The sequence below is a fragment of the Corythoichthys intestinalis genome, chromosome 14 (genome assembly GCF_030265065.1).
Source record: "Corythoichthys intestinalis isolate RoL2023-P3 chromosome 14, ASM3026506v1, whole genome shotgun sequence".
In the NCBI taxonomy this organism is placed as follows: Eukaryota; Metazoa; Chordata; class Actinopteri; order Syngnathiformes; family Syngnathidae; genus Corythoichthys; species Corythoichthys intestinalis.
In genome coordinates this window covers 19,106,152-19,128,001 of record NC_080408.1, presented here as the reverse complement: position 1 = coordinate 19,128,001, position 21,850 = coordinate 19,106,152, and the positions used below count along the sequence as shown (strand labels likewise).

At 38.9% G+C, this 21,850-nt stretch overlaps 1 protein-coding gene across 1 annotated transcript; it reads right to left on the bottom strand.

Moving 5' to 3' along the window:
• Nucleotides 1-740: 740 nt before the first annotated feature.
• mcm6 (minichromosome maintenance complex component 6) lies at nt 741-20,364 on the bottom strand. Its single transcript, XM_057857617.1, has 18 exons — nt 20,135-20,364; nt 19,564-19,710; nt 16,192-16,302; nt 14,893-14,980; nt 14,658-14,819; nt 14,422-14,587; nt 14,201-14,346; nt 11,595-11,745; nt 11,376-11,517; nt 9,166-9,307; nt 8,961-9,068; nt 4,204-4,359; nt 3,973-4,101; nt 3,729-3,893; nt 3,528-3,654; nt 3,187-3,384; nt 1,258-1,397; nt 741-1,170 (listed from the first exon to the last, which is right to left on the bottom strand). Exons 1-18 carry the CDS (start codon nt 20,230-20,232, stop codon nt 1,060-1,062), a joined length of 2,487 nt encoding a protein of 828 aa, XP_057713600.1. The 5' UTR covers nt 20,233-20,364; the 3' UTR covers nt 741-1,059.
• Nucleotides 20,365-21,850: the final 1,486 nt, after the last annotated feature.

The window sequence follows — 21,850 nt, the reverse complement described above, 5'->3', positions numbered from 1 at the left end:
AATCAGAGTTGTAGAAATAACTGGAAATTCAAGAGAGCCATGACATTGTTATTCACAAGTGTATGTAAACTTTTGACCACAACTGTAGCTACTGTGTGTAAATTTTAAGTACTATACTGTACTTTAATGCCATTGACGGCCATGTTTGTCCATTCTATTGATGCCAGTGTACTTGGATTCCATTGACGCCTATGTAAGTCGGTGCCATTGACGGGCATGGAAGTCAATTTTCCCCATTCGTTTTCAACGGCAAAAAACATCCCCAAAATCATCAGGAAAAGACCAGACATCAATAGGGCATGTCCCCCAAATCAACAGGAAGTGACCTGATATTGTCCCCGAAATGTCCCCAAACCTGGGCAGGGCTAAGATCTGTATCTCCACACAGCAAGGCCGTATAGTAATTTCTCCAGAAATTGCAGTTTCTAGTTCTATATTTAGACTCATCTGGATACATATCAACCATCACTTAAATGATCTTCCATCATTAAAAACTGCCCCGCATTGACCCAACCAATCAACCTGTCACCTTTGATCAGTGTTTTTCAACCACTCTGCCGTGGCACACTTTTGCTGGTGTCTGGTCACCTAATTCTTAGGTGAAAGTGTTATTTTCCACGACACACCAGACACTACTGCGGCACAGCGGTTGAAAAACACTGCCTTAGATACACTGCAGCTAATAAACCATCTGAAAGAAACTGAATGACGGTCTAAAGGAGAGATAACAAACAATGCATACAAGTTTTATTGACCTAAACCACATCACTAAAGCATGGCGGCATATAAACATGCTTTAACACATGAAAATTTTGATGATCACCTATTACAAACATTTACGGACAGCTTAACCCAGAACAACAGCGGCATATTTACATCACAAGAGTCAAGGAAAACCACGCATGGTAAGCTCCATCCAATCTTTGTACAACACTTGTCTATTAATATCGTTATGCGGATTTTCAGATATTTTTTAATCAAAAACCAGATAAACTTTTGTATTATAGGGTGCATTTATAAGAAGAAAAAAAAAAAATGACAACAAAGGGACAGTGCAGTTCAATCTTCGAGGGTGTAGTTGGGATTGACGACCAGAACCACCTCTTCTTCAGTGCCAGAGGGCTCGGAGCCTTTAAGGCCTGATTGAGAAAGCTCGATGAGGATATGATCCTGGGGAGAGATGCAAAACGAACAAAAAAGATGGGAATAAGACTTGAGGAGCTGAAATAGAATTCTTTCCGTAGCATATCGACTCACAAAGTGCACCAGCCTGTGGATGACCTTCTCGATCATTCCCTTCTTATTGATGAGCTCCTCCTCAGAGTCTATCTCTGACTCGATCTCCTTCAGGTACCAGTTGACCACAGCGTTTTTCTTCAGTTCTTCCTCCTCCTCAGCTGCAGGCAAGATAATAATAATAATAATAAAAAAATAAAATAATTGTTGAGCAGTTTTTCAAACATGAGAGGAAAGCGAAGAAGCTCTGATCTCTTTTCCACTACCTTGTACTCATGTTAAATTGCATTACATTCCGACTGATTATGATCATTATAGCTTTCTATGACTAATGCAGTGGTATGAAAAAGTATCAATCTTTTGGAATTTGTCGTATTTCTGCAAAAGATCACCATCAAATGTGATGTGATCTTTGTCAAAATCACACAGATGAAAAAAAACTCTGCTTTAACTAAAACCACCCACATATTTATAGGTTTTCATATTTTCATGAGGATATTATTCAAGCAATGTCATAAGGTGGAAAATAAGTGAACCATCACATTTAATATTTTGTGGGCCCCCCCCTTGGCAGCAATAACTTCAACCAGACGCTCCCTGTAGCTGCAGATCAGTCTGGCACATCGATCAGGACTATTCTTGGCCAATTCTTCTCTACAAAACTGCTGTAATTCAGTCAGATTCCTGGGATGTTTGGCACAAATCGCTGTCTTTAGGTCATGCCAATGGGGGTTCCAGTCTGGACTTTGACTTGACCACTCAAGAATGTGTGTTCTTCTGAAACCATTCTGAAGTTGATTTACTTCTGTGTTTTGGATCATTGTGTTGTTGCAGCATCCATCCTCTTTTTAGCGTCAATTGTCTGACAGACAGCCTCAGATTTTCTTGCAAAACATCCTGATAAACTTTACAATTCATTCTTCCATTAATGATTGCAAGTTGTCCAGGCCCGGAGGGAACAAAACAGCCCCAAATCATGATGCTCCCTCCACCATACTTCAGAGTGGGGATGAGGCGTTGATGTTGGTGAGCTGTTCCATTTATCCTCCACAAACGACATTGCGTGTTACTCCCAAACAATTCAACTTTGGTTTCATCAGTCCCAAAAATATTTTGCCAAAACTTCTGTGGAGTGTCCAAGTGCCTTTTTGTGAACATTAAACGAGCAACTTTTTTTTTTTTTTTTTTTTTAAAGACAGCAGTGGCTTCCTCCGTGGAGTCTTCCCATGAACACCATTCTTGGCGATAGTTTTACATATAGTTGAAGTGTGCAGAGATATTGGACTGTGCCAGTAATTTCTGTAAGTCTTTAGCAGACATTCTATGGTTCTTTTTACCTCTCTCTCTCTCTCCTTGGGAATTATTAGATTAGTCGACTAATCGTAAAAATAGTCGGCTGACTAATCAGGAGAAAATTAGTCGTTTGGGACAGCCCTGTTTGAGTTAACTGAGACACTATTATGGTGGAAGATTTTGGTAGCACCTTGTTGGTTCCCTTTTATTTATTTATTTTTTGACATTGACACCTTTTTAAAACGATATCTCAATTCTTGGCAGGAGCACATCGATAACCTTTTGCGATACAAAGTATCACGATATATCACCATTTCGATATTTTGTCACACCCCTATTGGACACACATCTGACTTAAATAGTTTGATCAAAATTGCTTTCAATTACTCTTTAAATCTCCTTAGGCAGAGGGTTCACTGACTTATTTTCCCCCTTCTGTCATTGTTTGCATCCTATCCTCATTAAAATATAAAAACCTATAAATATTTGGGTGGTTTTAGTTTAAGCACTTTTTTTTTTTTTAACATCTGTGTGATTTTGACAAAGATCAGATAACATTTGATGGTGATTTTATGCAGAAATGCGAGAAATTCCAAAAGGTTCAGCTATGTTTTCATACCACTGTAGAGTGCATGTGAGATGCAGGGCAAGAAATACCTTCTTCTGATTTGCGTAGATGCAAGACGAGCAAATTGGAGATGCGCTGGTACTCGGCGAAAGACAAACGGAGGGATGGTTTGAGCCGACTTCCGGCCTCAGCGTGCCCGTTCACACCGTTGACAAGACCCTCGACACCATTGACGTGCCCGTTTATTCCATGGACCTCACCATTCACTCCATTAGGGATGTTTCCTTCTGTTTTAGTGGTCAAAGTGAGAATCTTCTTAATATTAGAGTGACGGGAAAAAAAAGGCTAAAAAATTAACGGCGCGGTGGGCTGCTGGTTCTAAATTCATGTAAATGATTCACTGCATACTGTACATGACTAATATCAGTACCTTGCTCAGGAAGCTCCTCCTCCTCTTCCTGTTCATCATCTTGCTCCAGGTTGATGTCAGGTGTCTCTACTCTGATAATGGACTTGTTCAAAAGACGGAAGGCTTCCTTCACATGCTTGGGTTGCACCTGGATTAGTAGGAACAAAAACCATTACATTATTTGCTTTAATGTAACCATTTCACTTTTAAATTTGCACTCACCTCATCACAACAGTGCATCCTGGCCATCCCCTCAGAAAGGCGGATCATGCTTTCCAACTGCCGCACAGTGATCCTCCAGGCTGACTTGGTCACGCCACCTGAGCCGTCCCGTTGGCGGAGACGCTTGTACTGCTCCACGATGAACTCTTCGGATTCGCTGGAAATCTAAGAAAATGAGCCAGCGTTGAGCTTCGCCTGCTCATGAGAAACCGCCATTTAACAAACAGAATACGTGTGGACGCACTTTAGGTTTGAACTGCCTCGCAAACAGCAGGTATCGCCGGATTTCATCCAAAGAATACAGCCTATCCACAGATTCCTCCACACGCGAGTGAAGATCTACGATACGCCTGGCGATGGCGTAGTCTGTAACCTGCAGCGCGCACACAGCACACAATTACTTTTCATCAGGATGACCTGTAAACAAGCTCAGCCGGTCACAACAAAACAACAAACATAGGCGGCAACTACTGACCTCGTTGCAGTCGTCCACCAGGATAAAGAAAAGGTCAAAACGGCTCATGATGGGGGCACTTAGGTTGACGTTTTGTTTCAGACTCTTACTACGGTCATAGCGCCCGTTGACTGGATTGGCGGCCGCCAAGATGGATGTACGAGCGTTCAGGGTAGCCTTGAGAAAGTGAAGAGTTGTTGTTTTTTTAGATTATAATTGCATTGGAGCTGTACAGGGTGGCTAGGTGCCCTAGGCCAAAGTGTAGCTAGGAGTGTCTCCAAAAATGATAATATATATATATTGTTGAAATATTGAGTATTTAGTACCGTAATTTTCGGACTAAGGAACCCCTGACAAAAAGCCGAAACCCACCAAATTTAACACGAAAACGTCGTTTGTTCATAGATAAGCAGCACTGGACTAGTATAAGCCACAGCTGTCCTCACTGTATTATGGAATATTTACACCAAAAGATATTAACCAGTAACACTTTTACAGCGGCGTCATAAGACTGTCATAAGACCAAATGAACCACCTTCAAGAAGTTTCATTTTGCCATCACTGCTCCCTTGGGGGAGAGTCAACCTCTGCTGACACCAGCTGTCAACACTGTTGTTGTCCAAGATGCCCCCTAGCATGCATTGCAGCGTTACAGATGTAAATAACAATCAAAATAATGTTCTGTGCTAATTATTTCTTCAGTTACTGTTCCAGTTGTTTCATTAATTGCTAGTTATGGTATTTGGTAACACAATTATAATTATTACATGACGCTGCCATTAATGAATGCTTATGACAGAATTCATTTTGTGTCATTCGGCAAATTATCACACTTTTGAATGGATGTAAAAGATCCGAGCAGAACATAAATGGAGTTCGTAACATAATTTGCCGGATGACACTTAATGACATCTGTCATAAGCATTCATTAACCCTTGAGAGTCGAAGGACGCGCCGGCGCGTCCTCAGCGCACGTCGTCTTTGAAGCGCCCTCACATTTTAATTACGTCACCCACATGCCGTTGGTTGGTCTCGTTTTAAAGTGCAGAAGTTGCGGTTTACTCTCGTTATTATTTGAAGTCAATTGACCAACTAAAACGTGAGATATTGTCATTTAAGTTTTATAGTTTTATTGTCCTCTCAAAAAAACATTAAAACGCTGCATGGATCATTTGTTTATGTCTATATTTCCATCATTTCTTGTCCTTTTTCAAAACGGAAGCTCCATGAAAAAAACACAAATCATACGAACCCTTTCGAAGTCACAGTGGAAGCACAAAATGATTTTTTTAAAATTTTTTTTATAACTATAACTGCTGTGCGAGGTTCCACCGAACGAGAGGGAGGAGTGTTCTGAAGCAGCAAGGTGGCGAGCGACGGCCGTTTGGATCGAGCGAGCGACTTTGTGTGACTTTGAGAATGAACGGAAAATTAAATTTAGCGCAAGCAATTGTGCTTTTTGATCAACTTGAGGAAGAGGATGGTCCAAATTCGTCATCATCGTCTTCTTCAGAAGAGTCCTCGAGTGAAGATAGTGACGGATTTGAACACGTGGGTGACGCCATCGACGAGCAGAGGTAAGCCAACTCACTTTTTTTTTTAATGCTGAAAAAGTTTCTTTTGAAAGTTCCTTTTGACATTGCAAGACAAAGTTAATTTTGATGCAATATAAGTGTGTGTTTGTGTATATAATAATAAAACGTGCATATCAGATCAAAGTCGTACGTGCACTGTGTGTATCCCAGGCAGGAATTTATAATTTGTGGTGTTCTTCTTGCTATATGAAGTTAAGGGATGTAGCACATATTCAGCTATGATATTCTTTCTATTGTCATACATATAGATTTCCATTATTATTTATTGCTGTATATATTTTTATTTTATACTCTATTATTTTCATAAATACTGACTTTTTTTTCATGTACATTTATAGTGACAATGAAAGTAAAGTGAAATGAAAATGGAAGGGTGGAAAGAAGACCGACACCCCATGGAAGTGTGGGCTGTGTGATGTAGCCCCGTGTCTAATTCCAGGACGAAACTGCTTTTCGGAGTGGCATGCCTGAAAAAAATTTAACTTGTTTATTCTAAATATTTTTGAATTTTTTTTTCCAATGTTATATATATATTCCCCCCCCCCACAATCAGTCTTCTCAATTTGTGTATATAAATGTGTGTTCAAGAAGCTTGATTGTGTGTACATAGTTTTCATCAGGTGACGGGCCGCAATACCTAAACTCATAAAGAGATGGCCTATAAACACTTTTTGTGTTAGATGGTATATATTTTTTCCACTGTTCTTCACTGTTTGGTCTGCTGTATATAACCTCTTTTGACTAGAGCATGTATAAAGGCAAAAAACGCCTATGGCTATACCTGTTGTTTATGTTGAATTGTCAAATATAAGACTATTTATTCTAAATTTTTTTGGTTGAATGTTCATCTTAACATGTTGAATAAATATTACAAAGTTTCAAAACGGTTCGTTACGCATGTTTGGTTGTCAATTGGACATCAATATTAAAAATTTTGACAAAACGAATTTTTGGTCTTTTTGGGCCCAAAATGATGATTTATAATTGGTCAGTGAAGGAAACAACAGTTTGGACATGAAGTTCAAGGTGTCACAAAAAAAAGGGACCAAACCAGGCCATCGTAAACAATTCTTTCTTTGAAATATAAAGGCAACTTCAAAGGCATGCAAAATCAGACAAAATAGGCTCAGACCTTAAAGGGTTGATGCCCATGATAGTGTGATGTCATTAGAGCTGTCCCGACTAGTCGACATAGTCGACGTCATCGATGACGTAAATCCGTCGACGAGCACAACATCCCGTCGACGGTTAATGAAGGGTTAAAAAAATATATGCGTGGAAAGTTAGAATGTCGGATGCTCTGTTTGCAAGCGGGGAAAGCGGCACAAAGCTAAAAAAAAGCGCACCAGAGTGTCCAAAACTTATTTCAAAGAAACAAAGGAGAGTACACTCTTCTGTCCTGTCTGTTCAGTGCCAAGCTTGGCTGCGCGTCGGCCGTGAATAAACAACTCAAGCGCCTTCACGCAGTTTGAATTTTTTTTTTTTTCCTTCATTTTTTGTACACCAGAGGGTGCTGTCGCCTTACTAAATAATAATGTTTCATTGACAATGGGCCTATAAGTGCTATTAGTATTGTTCTTAATGCTAATTGAAAGGTGTATTTCATGTTATGGTTTATTTTAATGTATAGAAAATTATATAAGGTTAAAAGGTCATAAATATATACAGTATATACAGTCATTGCACTCAAGGGAGAGATTGTCAATGATAAGGTAATAAGGTAAAGGCAATTCATATAGGCAATTCATTGATATATAAATAAGGTTTAAAAGGAAAAAGGTGAAAAGTTTTTGTTAATTTCTAATTGTGTTGCTTTATTTGTGTGCACCGTAGCTCTTACAGTGTGTTTACATCAAGGATGGAATAAAAGTTGTAAACCATCAGTTTAAGAGACCATCTTATCAATCGGGATGCTACACTAGTTAATTCTATCAGCATTTGAACTCATTGTTTATTTGTGATTTATTATTGTTATTTACGTGTTTATTTGTACTTTAATAATTTGAGTGTTCCAATATGTTTTTTGTGAATTGATAAGCGACAACAAAAATTTCATTGCTAAATTAGTAAAAAAATTAATTTAAAAAACAAAAAAAAATTTTTGGGTTTGTCGACTAATCGTAAAAATAGTCGGCTGACTAATCGGGAGAAAATTAGTCGTTTGGGACAGCCCTAGATGTCATCATTATGACTGTTTTACGGCTGTCTTACGACACCGCTGTCAAATAAAGTGTTGCCTATTAACTCAAATAAATCAACAAATAAGCTGCACGATTCAAAATGGTGGAAAAAGTAGTGTCTTATAGCCAAAAATTACGGTAAATATTGTATATTTTTATTTTATATTTTACATTTTTCCTCCACCTGCTTTCATCACTTTCTTAAAGCAGCATCTGACAGCTTGGACCTTTTCATATTAAAAGTCTTCAATGTCATGTTGACAGCAACAAAAGTGAGACATTCTTTTATCATTTGCGCTAGCCTTTAAAACAGTGAGATGATGCACAACCCCTTCCCATACTTCTCACTGTCCACAAGAGCACGAGAGGTACAAAACAAGAGCAACAAGAGGTTCAAGGTGCCAGGTCCTGAGCTGACTCACATGTGAGTAGATCTGCGAGTGCATTCACGGATTCAGGCCAGAAGTCATTTCGAAAACTGTTCATATATTTTTTTATATGTAGCATATGTCAATGTATTTGATACATAAGAAAACATTCAGGAAGTGTAACGTGTATTTTTCCCCCCAAAGCAATTTGCTGCCCCCTCCAGACGATGGCGCCCTAGGCAACCGCTTACCTCCCCTATATTGAGGGGCGGCACTGAAGCTGAATGAGAATAAAAGGTGGTCTTCAGGTTACAAAGGCATGCAATTGACTAGTTCTCAAAAGAATGTATGGCCACATTCCACCCAGGTACCACCATATCTGAGAAGGACCATTTCCAGTAACTTCATGAAAATCTAATTATTTAAAGAAACGGTCGTCGTAGTGATGCCTATCCAAATATGCGGCCTGGTTTATGGCATCGTTTCAGTATCAGCACAGGGGTACTGTATGCAGGTATTGTATCGAAGTCAACATTTTGGTATCATGACAACACCACTTGTGTCGTGATAAGTGGAAATCTTGTGTGTAAACATTTTTGAAATATTGCTGCGTTGATTTGAATCTCGACTCTTACCTTGACTCCAGCCTTCGTTATGCTGATGGTCTGCTGCTCCATGGCCTCGTGGATGGCCACCTGGTCCTTGACATCCATCTTGTCAAACTCGTCAATGCAGCATACACCCTGAAATGTTCAAGTAGCACTTAATTTAAACCAACATTTTCTGCTGCAAATAAATGAATCCCAGAGATTCAGCTTGAATTAAAAAAATGAAACTTACATTATCAGCCAGCATCAAAGCTCCAGCCTCAATGACAAATTCATGGGATTCTTCATCTCGGACCACCGCGGCAGTCAAACCTGCAGCGGTGCTAGCTTTGCCGCTGGTGTACACAGCTCTGGGGCTGAACTCCTCCACGTGCCTATAACAAATACAATTTTAAAAAGGGGATCCCCTAATTTGCAACAATTTGAAATGTATATAGGGTTGCCAACTCAAAAAAGAAAAAAGGAGGGAGCTGATTGTGCCGATAACCATCAACCTCGAGTTCTTTTTTTGTATGTAAGTAATTTAAAAAATGTTATTAGTATTTCACACAAACTTGAATTAGAGGCATATTTGAGTGATATAAGCACATGGAAAAACAATTATCAGCAATGTATTTTAATCAGAAAAAAATCCCTAGAATAAAATAAATATATGCCCTGCTTAATAATTTAAAACAAATTTCCCTCTTAAGGTCCTATGCCTAGTTTGGAGGGGATTTTTTTGGGGTAGTTTTCTTTTGTAAGAAAATGTGCAAATAAACTCTTAAGGGTAAAGTCTTAAACAAAATAATTCTAAAAAAATAAATAAATAAATAAATAAAAAAAAGAAATTAAAAAAAAAACTTTCGATGCTGCTCAATATGGGACATGTACAGTTGTTTCTGCATACGGGATGACTGGCAACCGTAACTGTAACCGTGATCATAGACTTCATAATGATATTGACGTGTCACCGCCATCATACACTGCGCCTTGCCGTCAAATAGGGGGCCAGCCCACATCAAGCAGAGCTATTCTGAAACACGCACGCAGCGATTTAACGCAGGATTTAGGTTGAAAAAGTACAAAAGCTGTACCGCATACAAACAGGAAGGATTGTCTCAGGAGTGATTCGTTCGAGGATTCAATGTAATTATTATATCTTTCGTATCATGCATGCATTTTGAAACGTAAATAAATCAATGGGAGAAATTAGCCGCTACAGCATTGGCGTCATAGTTTGCAATATTTACGTAAAATAACTGCCAATTGCTCAGTTTTTTGCTTTCAACTAAGAATCGAGACTGTTTTATGTCCATATCTATAAAGAATTCAGGGATTTAAGCATTTATTCACAAGAATTTTCAAAGTAAAAAGCTCTTTGTTATATTAACGGGGCCGCTACATTGGCTAACGGACTAGCATCACATTCACAATATTTACGTAAAATGCTAACTGCCTGTTTTGTTTTTTTTTTTTTTGCTTTTAACCAAGAATCGAGACTGTTTCACATCCAATTTAAAAAGAATTTAGGGATTTAAGCATTTATTCACAAGAATTTCCAAAGCAAAAAGCTCTTTGTTCTACTAAGGGGGCCGCCACATTGGCTAACAGACTAGCATCGTTTTCGACATATTTACGTAAAATAAATGCTAACTGGCCGCTTTTTTTTTTTTTTTTTGCCTTTAACCAAGAATAGAGACTGTTTTACATCCAATCTAAAAATAATTCAGGGATTTAAGCATTTATTCACAAGAATTTTCAGAGCAAAAAGCTCTTTGTTGTACTAAGGGGGCCGCCACATTGGCTAACAGACTAGCATTACATTCGCTATATTTACGTAAAATGCTAACTGCCCGTTTCTTTTGCTTTTAACAAAGAATCAAGACTTTTACGTCCATATCTATAAAGAATCCAGGGATTTAAGCATTTATTTACAAGAATTTCCAAAGCAAAAAGCTCTGTTGTACTAAGGGGGCTGCCACATTGGCTAACAGACTAGCATCACATTCGACATATTTACGTAAAATAAATGCTAACTGCCAGTTTTTTTTTTTTGCTTTTAACCAAGAATCGAGACTGTTTCACATCCAATCTAAAAAGAATTCAGGGATTTAAGTATTTATTCACAAGAATTTCAACGTAAAAAGCTTTGTGGTGACAAGGCAGCCCCACAGTGGCTTAAAAACTAGCAGCACATTCGACATATTTACGTAAAATAAATGCTAACTGCCCGTTTTTTTTTGCTATTAACCAAGAGCCGAGACTGTTTTACGCCCATATCTATAAAGAATTCAGGGATTTAAGCATTTATTCACAAGAATTTTCAACACAAAAAGCTCTTTGTCTGCGTTTTCGCTCTGTCAGCTTTGACGGAGATAGGCCCCTCTGTTAATCGGTCATGCACCACATGTTCCGTCAATATCATTATGAAGTCTATGCTATGATCGTTTGAGTGCCTACTTGAGGAACTGGCTCTTGGCAGTACTGGGATCCCCAACAATACAGACGTTGATGTCGCCTCTTAGTGAAGTCCCCTCCACCGTGGTCTTTGGGACGCCCCCGAACAGCATCAGCAGAGTACCGCGCTTCACCTCATCGTTGCCTGGATGATCACAATCATAAAACTCTTGTTTTTCAAAGCGGAGTTGGTGCCTGTTGGGGGAAAACTGCTGCACTGACCATGGATTGTGGGGAAGAGGCTTGTGCACAGGTTATGATACAAGTTCTTGTCTTGACTCATTTCAAACACCTTCTCCCACTCTCGCTCCGTCATCTGGCTCTTGATGCTCTCAGCAGTCTGCTCCTCCTCTCGCAGCTCCTTGCCTCCGAACTGCAAAGAGACACCACTGAATTGTTACGCTGGCTCAAAAGTTCAACAGCAACAAACTGGTCTTAAATTGGAACCAAACAAGCAAATTCAAATTGACAATATAAAGAGTGCTTACTGGGTTTTGCTAGCGGCTCTGGACAATTCAGTGTTGTATTTTTGGAGTGTTTGCATATATTACACAATGCTTTACTTCTTTTTTTAATCTAGTTCTGCCAAGGACATGTACTGTAACATTGAATATCTTGATTTATGAGTTTAGTTCAACTCATGATCAAGCTTGTAACTAAATCTCAAAATAAATTAGCCCTGTTCAAAAGAATAAGATTTACAATCTGTTCTGAACACATTATTAAAATTGTATTTTGTAATGAACAAAATAGAACCTCTTAGTATAAGAATAAAAAGGTTAAAACATTTTAAACCTTCGACTACGGCAGACCTGTAAATAATAGTAATAAGTACTCTTCAAATACCGTAATTTTCGGACTATAAGCTGCTACTTTTTTTCCTTCATTTTGAATCCTGCGGCTTATAGTCCAGTGCGGCCTATTTAATCTATTTGGGTTAATAGGTAACACTTTATTTGACAAAGGTTACATAACATTGTCATAAGACGTTAATAATGACATGTCTATCATGGGCGTTACTGAATGCTTGTTATTAGGTGTCATCCAGCAAATTATGTCGCTAACACAATTTATGTCCAGCTTGGATCTTTTACATCCATGCAAAAGTGAGATAATTTGCCGGTTAACACTAAATGACATCTGTTATAAGCCTTCATAAATGCTCATGACAGTGTTATGTCATAATTATGATTGTCTAATGACAGTCTGATGGCGCCACTGTCAAATAAAGTGTTACCAAATACCATAACTAGCAAATAATTAAACAACTGGAACAGTAACTGAAGAAATAATTAGCACAGAACATGAATTTTGATTGTTATGTACATCTGTAGCGCTGCTGTGCATGCCAAGAGGAATGTTGGAAGACAACAGTGCTAACAGCAGGTGGCAGCAGAGGTGGACTGTCTACCCCAAGGTAGCAGTGATGACCACATGAAGCTTCTTGAAGCAATGAACCAATTGGCTGTAAAGCTTTATGATGGTGGTTCATTTGGTCTTATGACAGTCGTATGATGCCGCTGTCAAAAGAAGTGCTGTATCCCATAATACAATGAGGACAGCTGCGGCTTACAGTCCAGTGCGGCTTATCTATGAACAAATGCCATTTTCGTGCCAAATTTGGTGGGTAGCGGCTTCTAATCAGGCGCGCCTTATAGTGAGAAAATTACGGTAGTTTTTTTTTTGTTCCCCCCCAAAATCAGTTGTCATTATCACGGAAATCCATGTCGAAGAGTCAATTTCCACAGTTGTTTTTTTAATTCATTTAGTGCTGCATCGATTAATCGATTAACTTGAGTATTCGATTAGATAAAAATATTCGAATTAGATGTTGTTGCTTCGAGTATTCGTTTAATTAAAGTGGCGTTGTACTGGTTTATTTTGAAAGTGTTTGAATTTAGTTTTATTGATTAGGGTGGATATATTGCCCTCTGGTCTGCCTCTTTTCACATGGCTGAATCCAGCTGCTCCCTGTTATGACCAACGTAAGCTTTTAAGTTTTTGTTTGAGCTAATTTTTTTTTTGTGCATTCATAATTTAGTCGACAGGTATATTTAGCCATTTTTTGTCGGAATATGTGTCCGAACCATTTGTGAAGAGCATTGGAATTTTTTTTTTTTTTTTTAGCATTTTATAGCATTGAAGCTAGCGGAATTTTTCTATCTAAGTTAGCCAATTGTTCTTTTGTTGTACCTAGAACCTCAATTTTTAAAAAATTATACCGTTTGAGGCTCAGCTAAGGTAATTTTTTATGTTCCTTATCTGATTACTCGATTATTCGAACTAACTGGTATATCGATTAATTGACTACTAAAAATACTAAGCTAGCGGATTTTTTCTGTGTAAGTTAGCCAATTGTTCTTTTGTTGTACCTAGATCCTCATTTAAAAAAAAAAATAAAAAATACCGTTTGAGGCTCAGCTCGGGTATTTTAATTTTTCATGTTCCTTATCCAATTACTCGGTTATTCAAAATAACTAGTCAATCGATTAATCGACCACTAAAATATTCGGTAGCTGCAGCCCTAAATTCATTATTTGTCCATGTAAACACTCCAACCTCCTCAAGTGTAATTTTACCTAAAGCAGCTCTTTGCGAATGTTCACATTGCGTAGGGTCATTTGATTTTATGTAATTTTGAATGGAATATTTAAATTTCCATCTCCATCCAATGTACAAAAAAAATAATAATAATAATTAAAAAAAAAATCCCTCTGATGTTTGAATTATGAAATTCTTGGTCAAGATATTTAGTAACCATCTACTACCATGACAGCTATACACCAGAGAGTTAATTTGCCATTATCGAACCGCTTTTTCCTTCTTACCCGTGGGTTAGTGGGAGTGACATTACAGGCCAAAAAGGCCAACCTGTACGACAGCTCTCGGACTCCAAGAGCTTTCAAACCCCTCAGACCTTCCGACTCGGAGCGCTGAGGTCCGCCTACTCTGTTACTGGTCTCTGCTCTCAGACCTGGAAATCAAGTGAGAGGTTAAAAAACTGTAAATAGTTGGAAAGTGAAAATGAAGAGAACATTTCAACCCATACCAGGAGTGCTGAGCTGCGAGACGTCTGGCACCACAACGAGCGTGCCGATAAAGTCACATCGATCTCCTGCCTGAGCGGTCTCCACTGCTTCAGCTCTGAGAACGATCTCCAGGGAGCGTGGGATGGAACCACGGGGCAGCTCCGCCTGCGTCTCTTGGATGCGCACCTGAACATTGCACAAGATCATCAAATGACTGCATGATCTTTAGAACAAACTCATCACGAATCCAAGTTACCTTTTGGAAGTCAATGAATTTGGACTTATGCGTGTCGAGGTGGAAGCGCGAGCGGTTGTTGCAGACGGGGTTACGGCAGATGGTGGGCGGGGAGTACTTGAACTGCTGAGGGACATCTTTGATCACCGCCTGACAGTCCATGCACTGGAAAGTGCCGCTAACCTATAACCACTCAGATGGTCAGGACCAAAAACAGTGTACGTGTACCACCAAAATGTTTGACGAGATGACTCACCAGTTCAGGGTGGACCGGGTGCGTCCTCACAACCTGACCACTGATCCTCACCAGGGTGCCGATGCGTATGGATGACAACTCACGAATCCTGAAGTAAACAGCAACATTGATCATTTCTCAAAAATGAATGCGTTTAGTGCAACAAAGTATTTGAAGCAGCTATATTGTGAATTATAGTACCACAATCTAAACCGGTTGATATTGGACCAGATTACATTATTGTCACTGGATTGGAACCAAGTAAAAAAATGTATATTGACACATAATAGGACATAATATGCTGAGTGACTTGAAAGATCACTCAGAATCGAATATTGAGTCCGTTAAGACCAGGAGTGGGAACCTCTTGGGACCTCATGATACGATACAAAGCTCACGATAGCGATGATCTCAGGATATGGTGATACAACGATTATCAATACATTGGTTAGAAAATCATGCTGCCAAAAAAAAAAAAAAAAAAAAAAGCTATCTTCATCCTTCTGCTGTAAGTTTATCACTAGTAGATGTCCAATCCATTTGAACTGGGGTGTGGCAGCGGATTAACCCACCCCCCACTTCAAACGGGCCCCACCCACTTCTATGGCCATCAGTGGTAGCCAATGCCAGGCAACAAGGTCATTTAGTGCCATTTCAGGTCACTACTTGTTGATTTTCAGTCACTTCCTGTTGATTTTGGGACATTTTATGGGTCACTCCATGTTGATTTTCGGTTACAGAACAGTAAATGACTTGAGAATGTCCCAAAATCAATAGTAACTGACTCAAACTCAACAGGAAGTGTCCAGTAAATGCCCTAAAATGATCAGAAAGTGACCTGTAAATGGCCCGAAAATCGAAAAGCGTGACTGCGAATGCTCTGGTTTCGAGAAATTATTCGCCCTTCCTGGTCATAATGGATTGGTCATCGAGCACCGTAAATGGCTGCTGTACAGTTAACTGAGACACTATTATGGTGGACAATTTTTGTAGCAACTTGTTGGTTCCTTTTTGACAGTTTTTTAAAGAGATAGCTTGATTCTTGGCATGAGCGTATCGATAACCTTTTGGGATACAAAGTATCACAACATATCACCATTTTGACACACCCCTAGTTAAGACCAACGCGGAGACCAAAGATGTTTAAATACAATATACAAAAAGGTCAGCTCCAAATTATAGAGCAGCAAGATGCGCAAAACTACTGAAAGATTTAACTCAGAATTCACATTGAAAAATTGACTTTGTATTTTAGGTTCCTCATAAACATTGTTCCCAAAATCGCTGAATATACCTCATTTTGTAAAAACTGAATCTTACTTGTTTCTAGCAGGCAAATCTTCAAGGGCCACATAGAATTCTTTTGTGAGAGGAACATTCCCATGTTCCCTTGCAAAATTGCGGACGGCCCGACAGAGGAAAGGGTACACTCTGAAAACAGGGAGCAACATTACTCACGGACATGTTTTACAAGTCAAGTTTTGGATTAGAGCAAGGGCGTAGGTTTGCATAGGGACTGTAGGGACACAATGCTACCAACTTTTCAGGATGCTTACATTGTCCGCACCAACTTTTAAGCAACCTCATTTACATTTAATAATGACTTCAGTTATGGAGGTCATTCATTCATTATATAATGACTTCAGTTATGGAGGTCATTTAGACTGTTTTCCCATCTGGGGATGGCGTGGCTCAGTGGCAGAGTAGTTGTCCCACAAACCAGAGGTTGTTTGTTCAAGTCTAAGTGTCCTTGAGCAAGACACTGAACCCCGCATTGCTCCTGCTGCTGCGTCACCAGTCGGTGGATGGCGAGATAGTGTAAAGCGCTTTGAGTGCCTTGAAAGGTGGAAAAGCGCTATATAGTATAACACCATTTACCATCTGTTGTAAGGATAGATTTGACCCTACCATTATTAAGTGAACTACTGTACTTTAAGTATATTCAGACTTACATTGACCCTTTTTTTACTTGCTAAATGCGCCAGTCCATTTTTTTCCCTTAAATGCACGTCTGATTGGCTGACGACTTGACACGCCCCCCCCCCCCCCCCCACACGCGCTCACAGCCTGACAGAAATATAATGACATGGCGCCTCCTCCGCCCCCTTCGAAGACGAGGGATATTATAAGTTTTTTTCCGCCAGCAGTAGCAACTGTAAGTAATGTCAATGTTGTGGAGGTGGGTAACACCACTAATTTACTGAAAATCCGACCTGCATCAGAGTTAGCATAACATTAATCTATGTGAATTTCTCAAATTCGAGGAGGAAGGTGCTTTGAGAGAAATATCCTCATGTTTGTTTTCTACTGTTAACGTTAATGAAACTAAGAAATGTAGTGAACCAAGGTTTACCCCCTTCTCCCCAGTTTTCATTTTTATTTTATTTATATGGTCTTAAGTAGCCCAAAGGAACTTTTTTTTTTTTTGTCGAGTTTGGCTGTGTTTCTGGACAAAAGCAGTAGTGTTTTACCTGAAGGAAGGTTCCATTTTTATTTTTGTTATTCCCTGACTCAGAGGTTTTCTTTGATATTTAATTTCTTTAGACAGACAATTTTGAGTGGTATCAAGACAAATGTTTATTTTTTTGCATTCCTGGATAGTTGAAAGATGATTACCAAGGTTGTATTTCTTGTGTATATTAATTTGTGTTCAAATGTTGCAATTTAAATTTGCCATTAAAATCCAGATATTCTGGAATTTTTCAAAATGTTTCATTAGTAGTTTCTGAAAACAAAAATTTGAATTAAACGAGGTATCACCTGAACCATTAAATATGCACTGCAAAAACCCACCTCCTTAAAACTGAGGGAAAAAAAACGGAAATTCCATTGTTTTCATTGTAAATATACAAGAAATAAGTGAAATTGTCTGCCAGTGCTTCAAATAAATTTTACTCAGATTTCTTGAAGGAAAATAGTTTAGAAAAAATTATTATCATTATTAGAAATAATTTTTTTCTTGATTTAGGTGAAAAATGACCAACTTTAAGATGCACGGGCTTAACAAGATCAAATATATTTACTCAAAGTAAGTGGAAGAATCTGACACATTAATCTGTTAACTAGCCTTTAACACTCAAAACAAGATTGAGAAAATTATTCAACTAGATTTCAGAAGAATAATCAGATTGTTATAAAATTATATCCTATTATTCAACGTATTCCGGCCGCGTCAATGCTCCGGATTGACTGCGGACCATCTCCGGCGTGCTGGTGCTGTTGACGTGTGGGCGCTCCCGTCGGGTGACATTTCACGCGGGGCGGCTATTTTTCGGCACAACACCGGTTATTTACAACGAAGTCCGCCAAAACATTGTTACCGACTTGGCTGCTACGAACAACCTCGCTTTGACAACGGACAGCTGAATGATGAACATTGAGTGGCATATTAAAAGCGCTGTGCTTCAAACTAGTCCTGTTTATGAAAGTCGATTGTCATATGTTGGTGTTGTGCAGTAATGAGCAGACGTGAATTCTGTGGCGTTTGCTAACTTTTTTAATGCGCGCGCACGCTAGATATCATGAAATAGCAAACTAGATGTGCTACGTCCCATGCCAGTGGCTACGTGAGCCCAGAGTGATTATGGGACACATAGGCCATATACGGTACTACATCGATGAATTATAAACCGCCATGATTGAATGGAAGTTAAGAAGGCCAAATCAATCCATATCAGTTACTATAGATAATGCTGCAAATATTGTTAATTCAGTATGTGACACAGATGGATTCAGACCACAAATAGGATGTCTTGCTCATGTAGTAAACCTAGCTGCTAAGAGAGCTGTAGCAATCAACAGTGTGCCCCGCCTCACATTACAAACAGTAAAGATTGTTCTCAGCACTTTTATACAAAATTTATTCAGATCAGTAAGAAGCACATAAATATTATCCACTAAAATGCATGTTTATATGATGGCAATTTAATTTTTGCTAGTTAGCAAAAAAAAAAAATAATAATAATTTTTTTCCCCCCAGAGCATTAAATGTATTGAATCAGATCAAAAATTGTGTCCCCCGTATCGAAAATCGTACCGTACCGTGACTTAACTGTATCGTTGCATCCCTATGGAACACCACTGCAGAAGCTATGAGGGAAAAAGTTTTAATTTGCCTAAATGCTTAAGTTATTAAGTGCAATTATTTTTTTTTTCTTGAAAAACACATTTATTCTGTGTTTCTGTGCGTTATTAATATTGTTGTCTTTACTTAAGAGGCATGGTCTATTGTTTTTAGTTGTGATTCCTTATAGTATTCAAGTATTTTTGAATTTAAGAGTAAATATCGCGTTTAAATGGGTGTACTTGATCAATATATACTGTATTCTCACTGTTATTGTAAATTGGTTTTAAAAAAAGGGGGGGGGCAATAATATTGCATATCACAATAATTTATGAGATAAACTATCACACACTAAAATTTGTTATTGCGACAGGCCTACCTGAACCCCGTATTAATATCCCGTCCACAGCAAAAAGTGCACATGCAAGTTATGCTGTTGTATTGTCCCTACCAATATTGACACCAAACCTACGCCCTTGGATTACAGTATATGGATAAGAAAATTACAGTAGAATTGTTTCACAAAAATGATAACTGAAATTAGCAAGGAACATAACTCTTACTCCTGTAATCAGGCGTTGACACCCATTGGCAACTATTTGAAATGCCAGTTTTAACAGAAGTCACACCTGTAATACTCCTCTTGGATGGTGGTTGCCAGCTCCTGGTTGAAGGCCTCGAGGTCAATAAAACTAACCAGCAGTGTGTTCCTCTCAGGCCGGATGAGCTCCTCAGCCTCTCGGACATACTTCACTTCTCCATCGGCGGTCTGAAACCTGCACGCGGGCACATAAGCGTAGAAAATCGAAGTGTGTGTGTGTGTGTGGGGGGGGGGGGGGGGGGGGGGGGGTCACTAGTATGGATATGGATATATGTAGCTGTAGGGAGAAACGTATTACAAAAACTTCATTACAGTATAATGTTCAGGGTTGTATACTTGCGTTTTCAGCAGCCTTAAACCTATTTCCTGCATTTGAAAAAGGGTATCTTCAATGCTGTATTCGTCACTTGTTTCAACTTTCGCTCCAATTTCCCCCTTTTACTCATGGAGTTAACAACTAACATACATACGCACTTGTGACAAAATTTAACTTATTTCCAGACACTGAGTACTTTTTGCACTTCTGTGTTAATCCATATTTGAAGCATACGACGGCGTACCGAAACCCTAACAACTATACTAATGAAAGGGTTACTTACTCGTCCAAAAAAGCCTGGAATAACTTCTGGCACTTGTCCGCCAACTCGTCTTTCACAGTCTCCCCGGCATTCTCTGCAGTCGCGGTAGCAACATCCATACTGATAGGCTCCAAAACTTGCGAATAAAACAGAAAATACAAAACAATAGAACTCCCGTTCTGTCAAACACACACACACAAGGCAGCGAGGACCGCGTCATAAAAGTTTCGCGCGAAAACTACACCATGTGACGTTTAGCGCGCCACATTTGTCCAATCAGAGCTGTTAGCGTTCTTCTTCGAGTTTTAAGGCGGTTGGCAACTGGCGTTCAAGCGCTTTACTGCCATCTACCGTACTGGAAGCTAGACCAGCATAGAAAAACAAAAACCAACTGAACAAACAGACAAACAAAAAACACTATTCCATTGATCAAAGTCCTGTACATTTGCCAGTAATTATCACTCCTCGAATCCCCTAATTGCTACCCCAAACCGAGTGCTCATTGCTGGCCTCAGCCTAACCTCTTCCCGAGTTAATTTTCAAAAACCCAGATGACTTTCTGCTGCCCACACGACAATCTTTATTATTTCCATTTTTGAAAGTATTCCCATGGTCACATTTAGCACCCCTACAATAAATTTCTCACATTCACCCACATCTAGGGTTGCCAATAAGAAAAATAAGAAATAAGAAAAACTGGACGCCCCGCTCGCGCCTAAAGCTGTACAGGCAGAAAAAAAAGGGACATCCCCAAAACCCCTAAAATGCATAGAAATGTATCTATTCATTTATATTCTGTAATAGTTCAATACGGAACGCAACATTTAATTCCCAATTTCGGATCGTTCCTTATTTTAAGGGACAGGTGGCAACCCTACCTACATCCTTCCAATCTAGTGTTGCCAACTCCCTGATAAAATAAATAAATAAATAAATAAATAAATAAATAAATAAGTGAGACCTACACCCCACTGGTAAAGCCGTCCGGCCCAATAAGTGTCACCTTTAGTTATTTTTTTGTAGATTTGTAGATTCATGTGATTTTATTTTTAATCATTTGACTTAAAAATGCATTAATAAGGTGCATATTTAAGTGATACAAACACATGCAAAAATAGTAATCATTAGCAATTATTGTTGTATTATTGATACAAATTTTAAAAAATATATATATTATAATCAAATAAATATCTGTCCTGGTTAATTTAAAATTATATAATTTAATCCTTAAAGAAACATTTAATACCTTTTCAGTTTTGGTCAATTTTAGCAACGTCAGTGGACAAAAGTGGCAGTGTTTTGTAGAGGTGTGCGAAATTTCCAAATCTTAGATTATTCGCGAATCAGCCGTGGAAGATTCGAGAACGATTCACAAACATCTAAATTCGTATTATGGAAATATGCCATGTAAAGCAGAACTAAAACACAGTCAGCGTGGTCTTCGGGATGCAATGAAGAACGGACCGAGAGTAAACATCACTCTGAACTCACGCCGCTAGATAAACAAAAAACAATGATACCTGACTGCGGCCGACAGCCGCTAAAAACTACGCCCACCTAATGCTACGGTAGATTTCACATGTAAATAGAACTAGATCCAAAATGACAGACTCAGCAGCGTTAGCACATGTATAGAAAACTAGATATGAAATGACAGGTTCGGCGGCGTTAGCACATGTATAGAAAACTAGATGCGAAATGACAGACTCTTAGTAAACAACCGCCATCTTAAAGCAG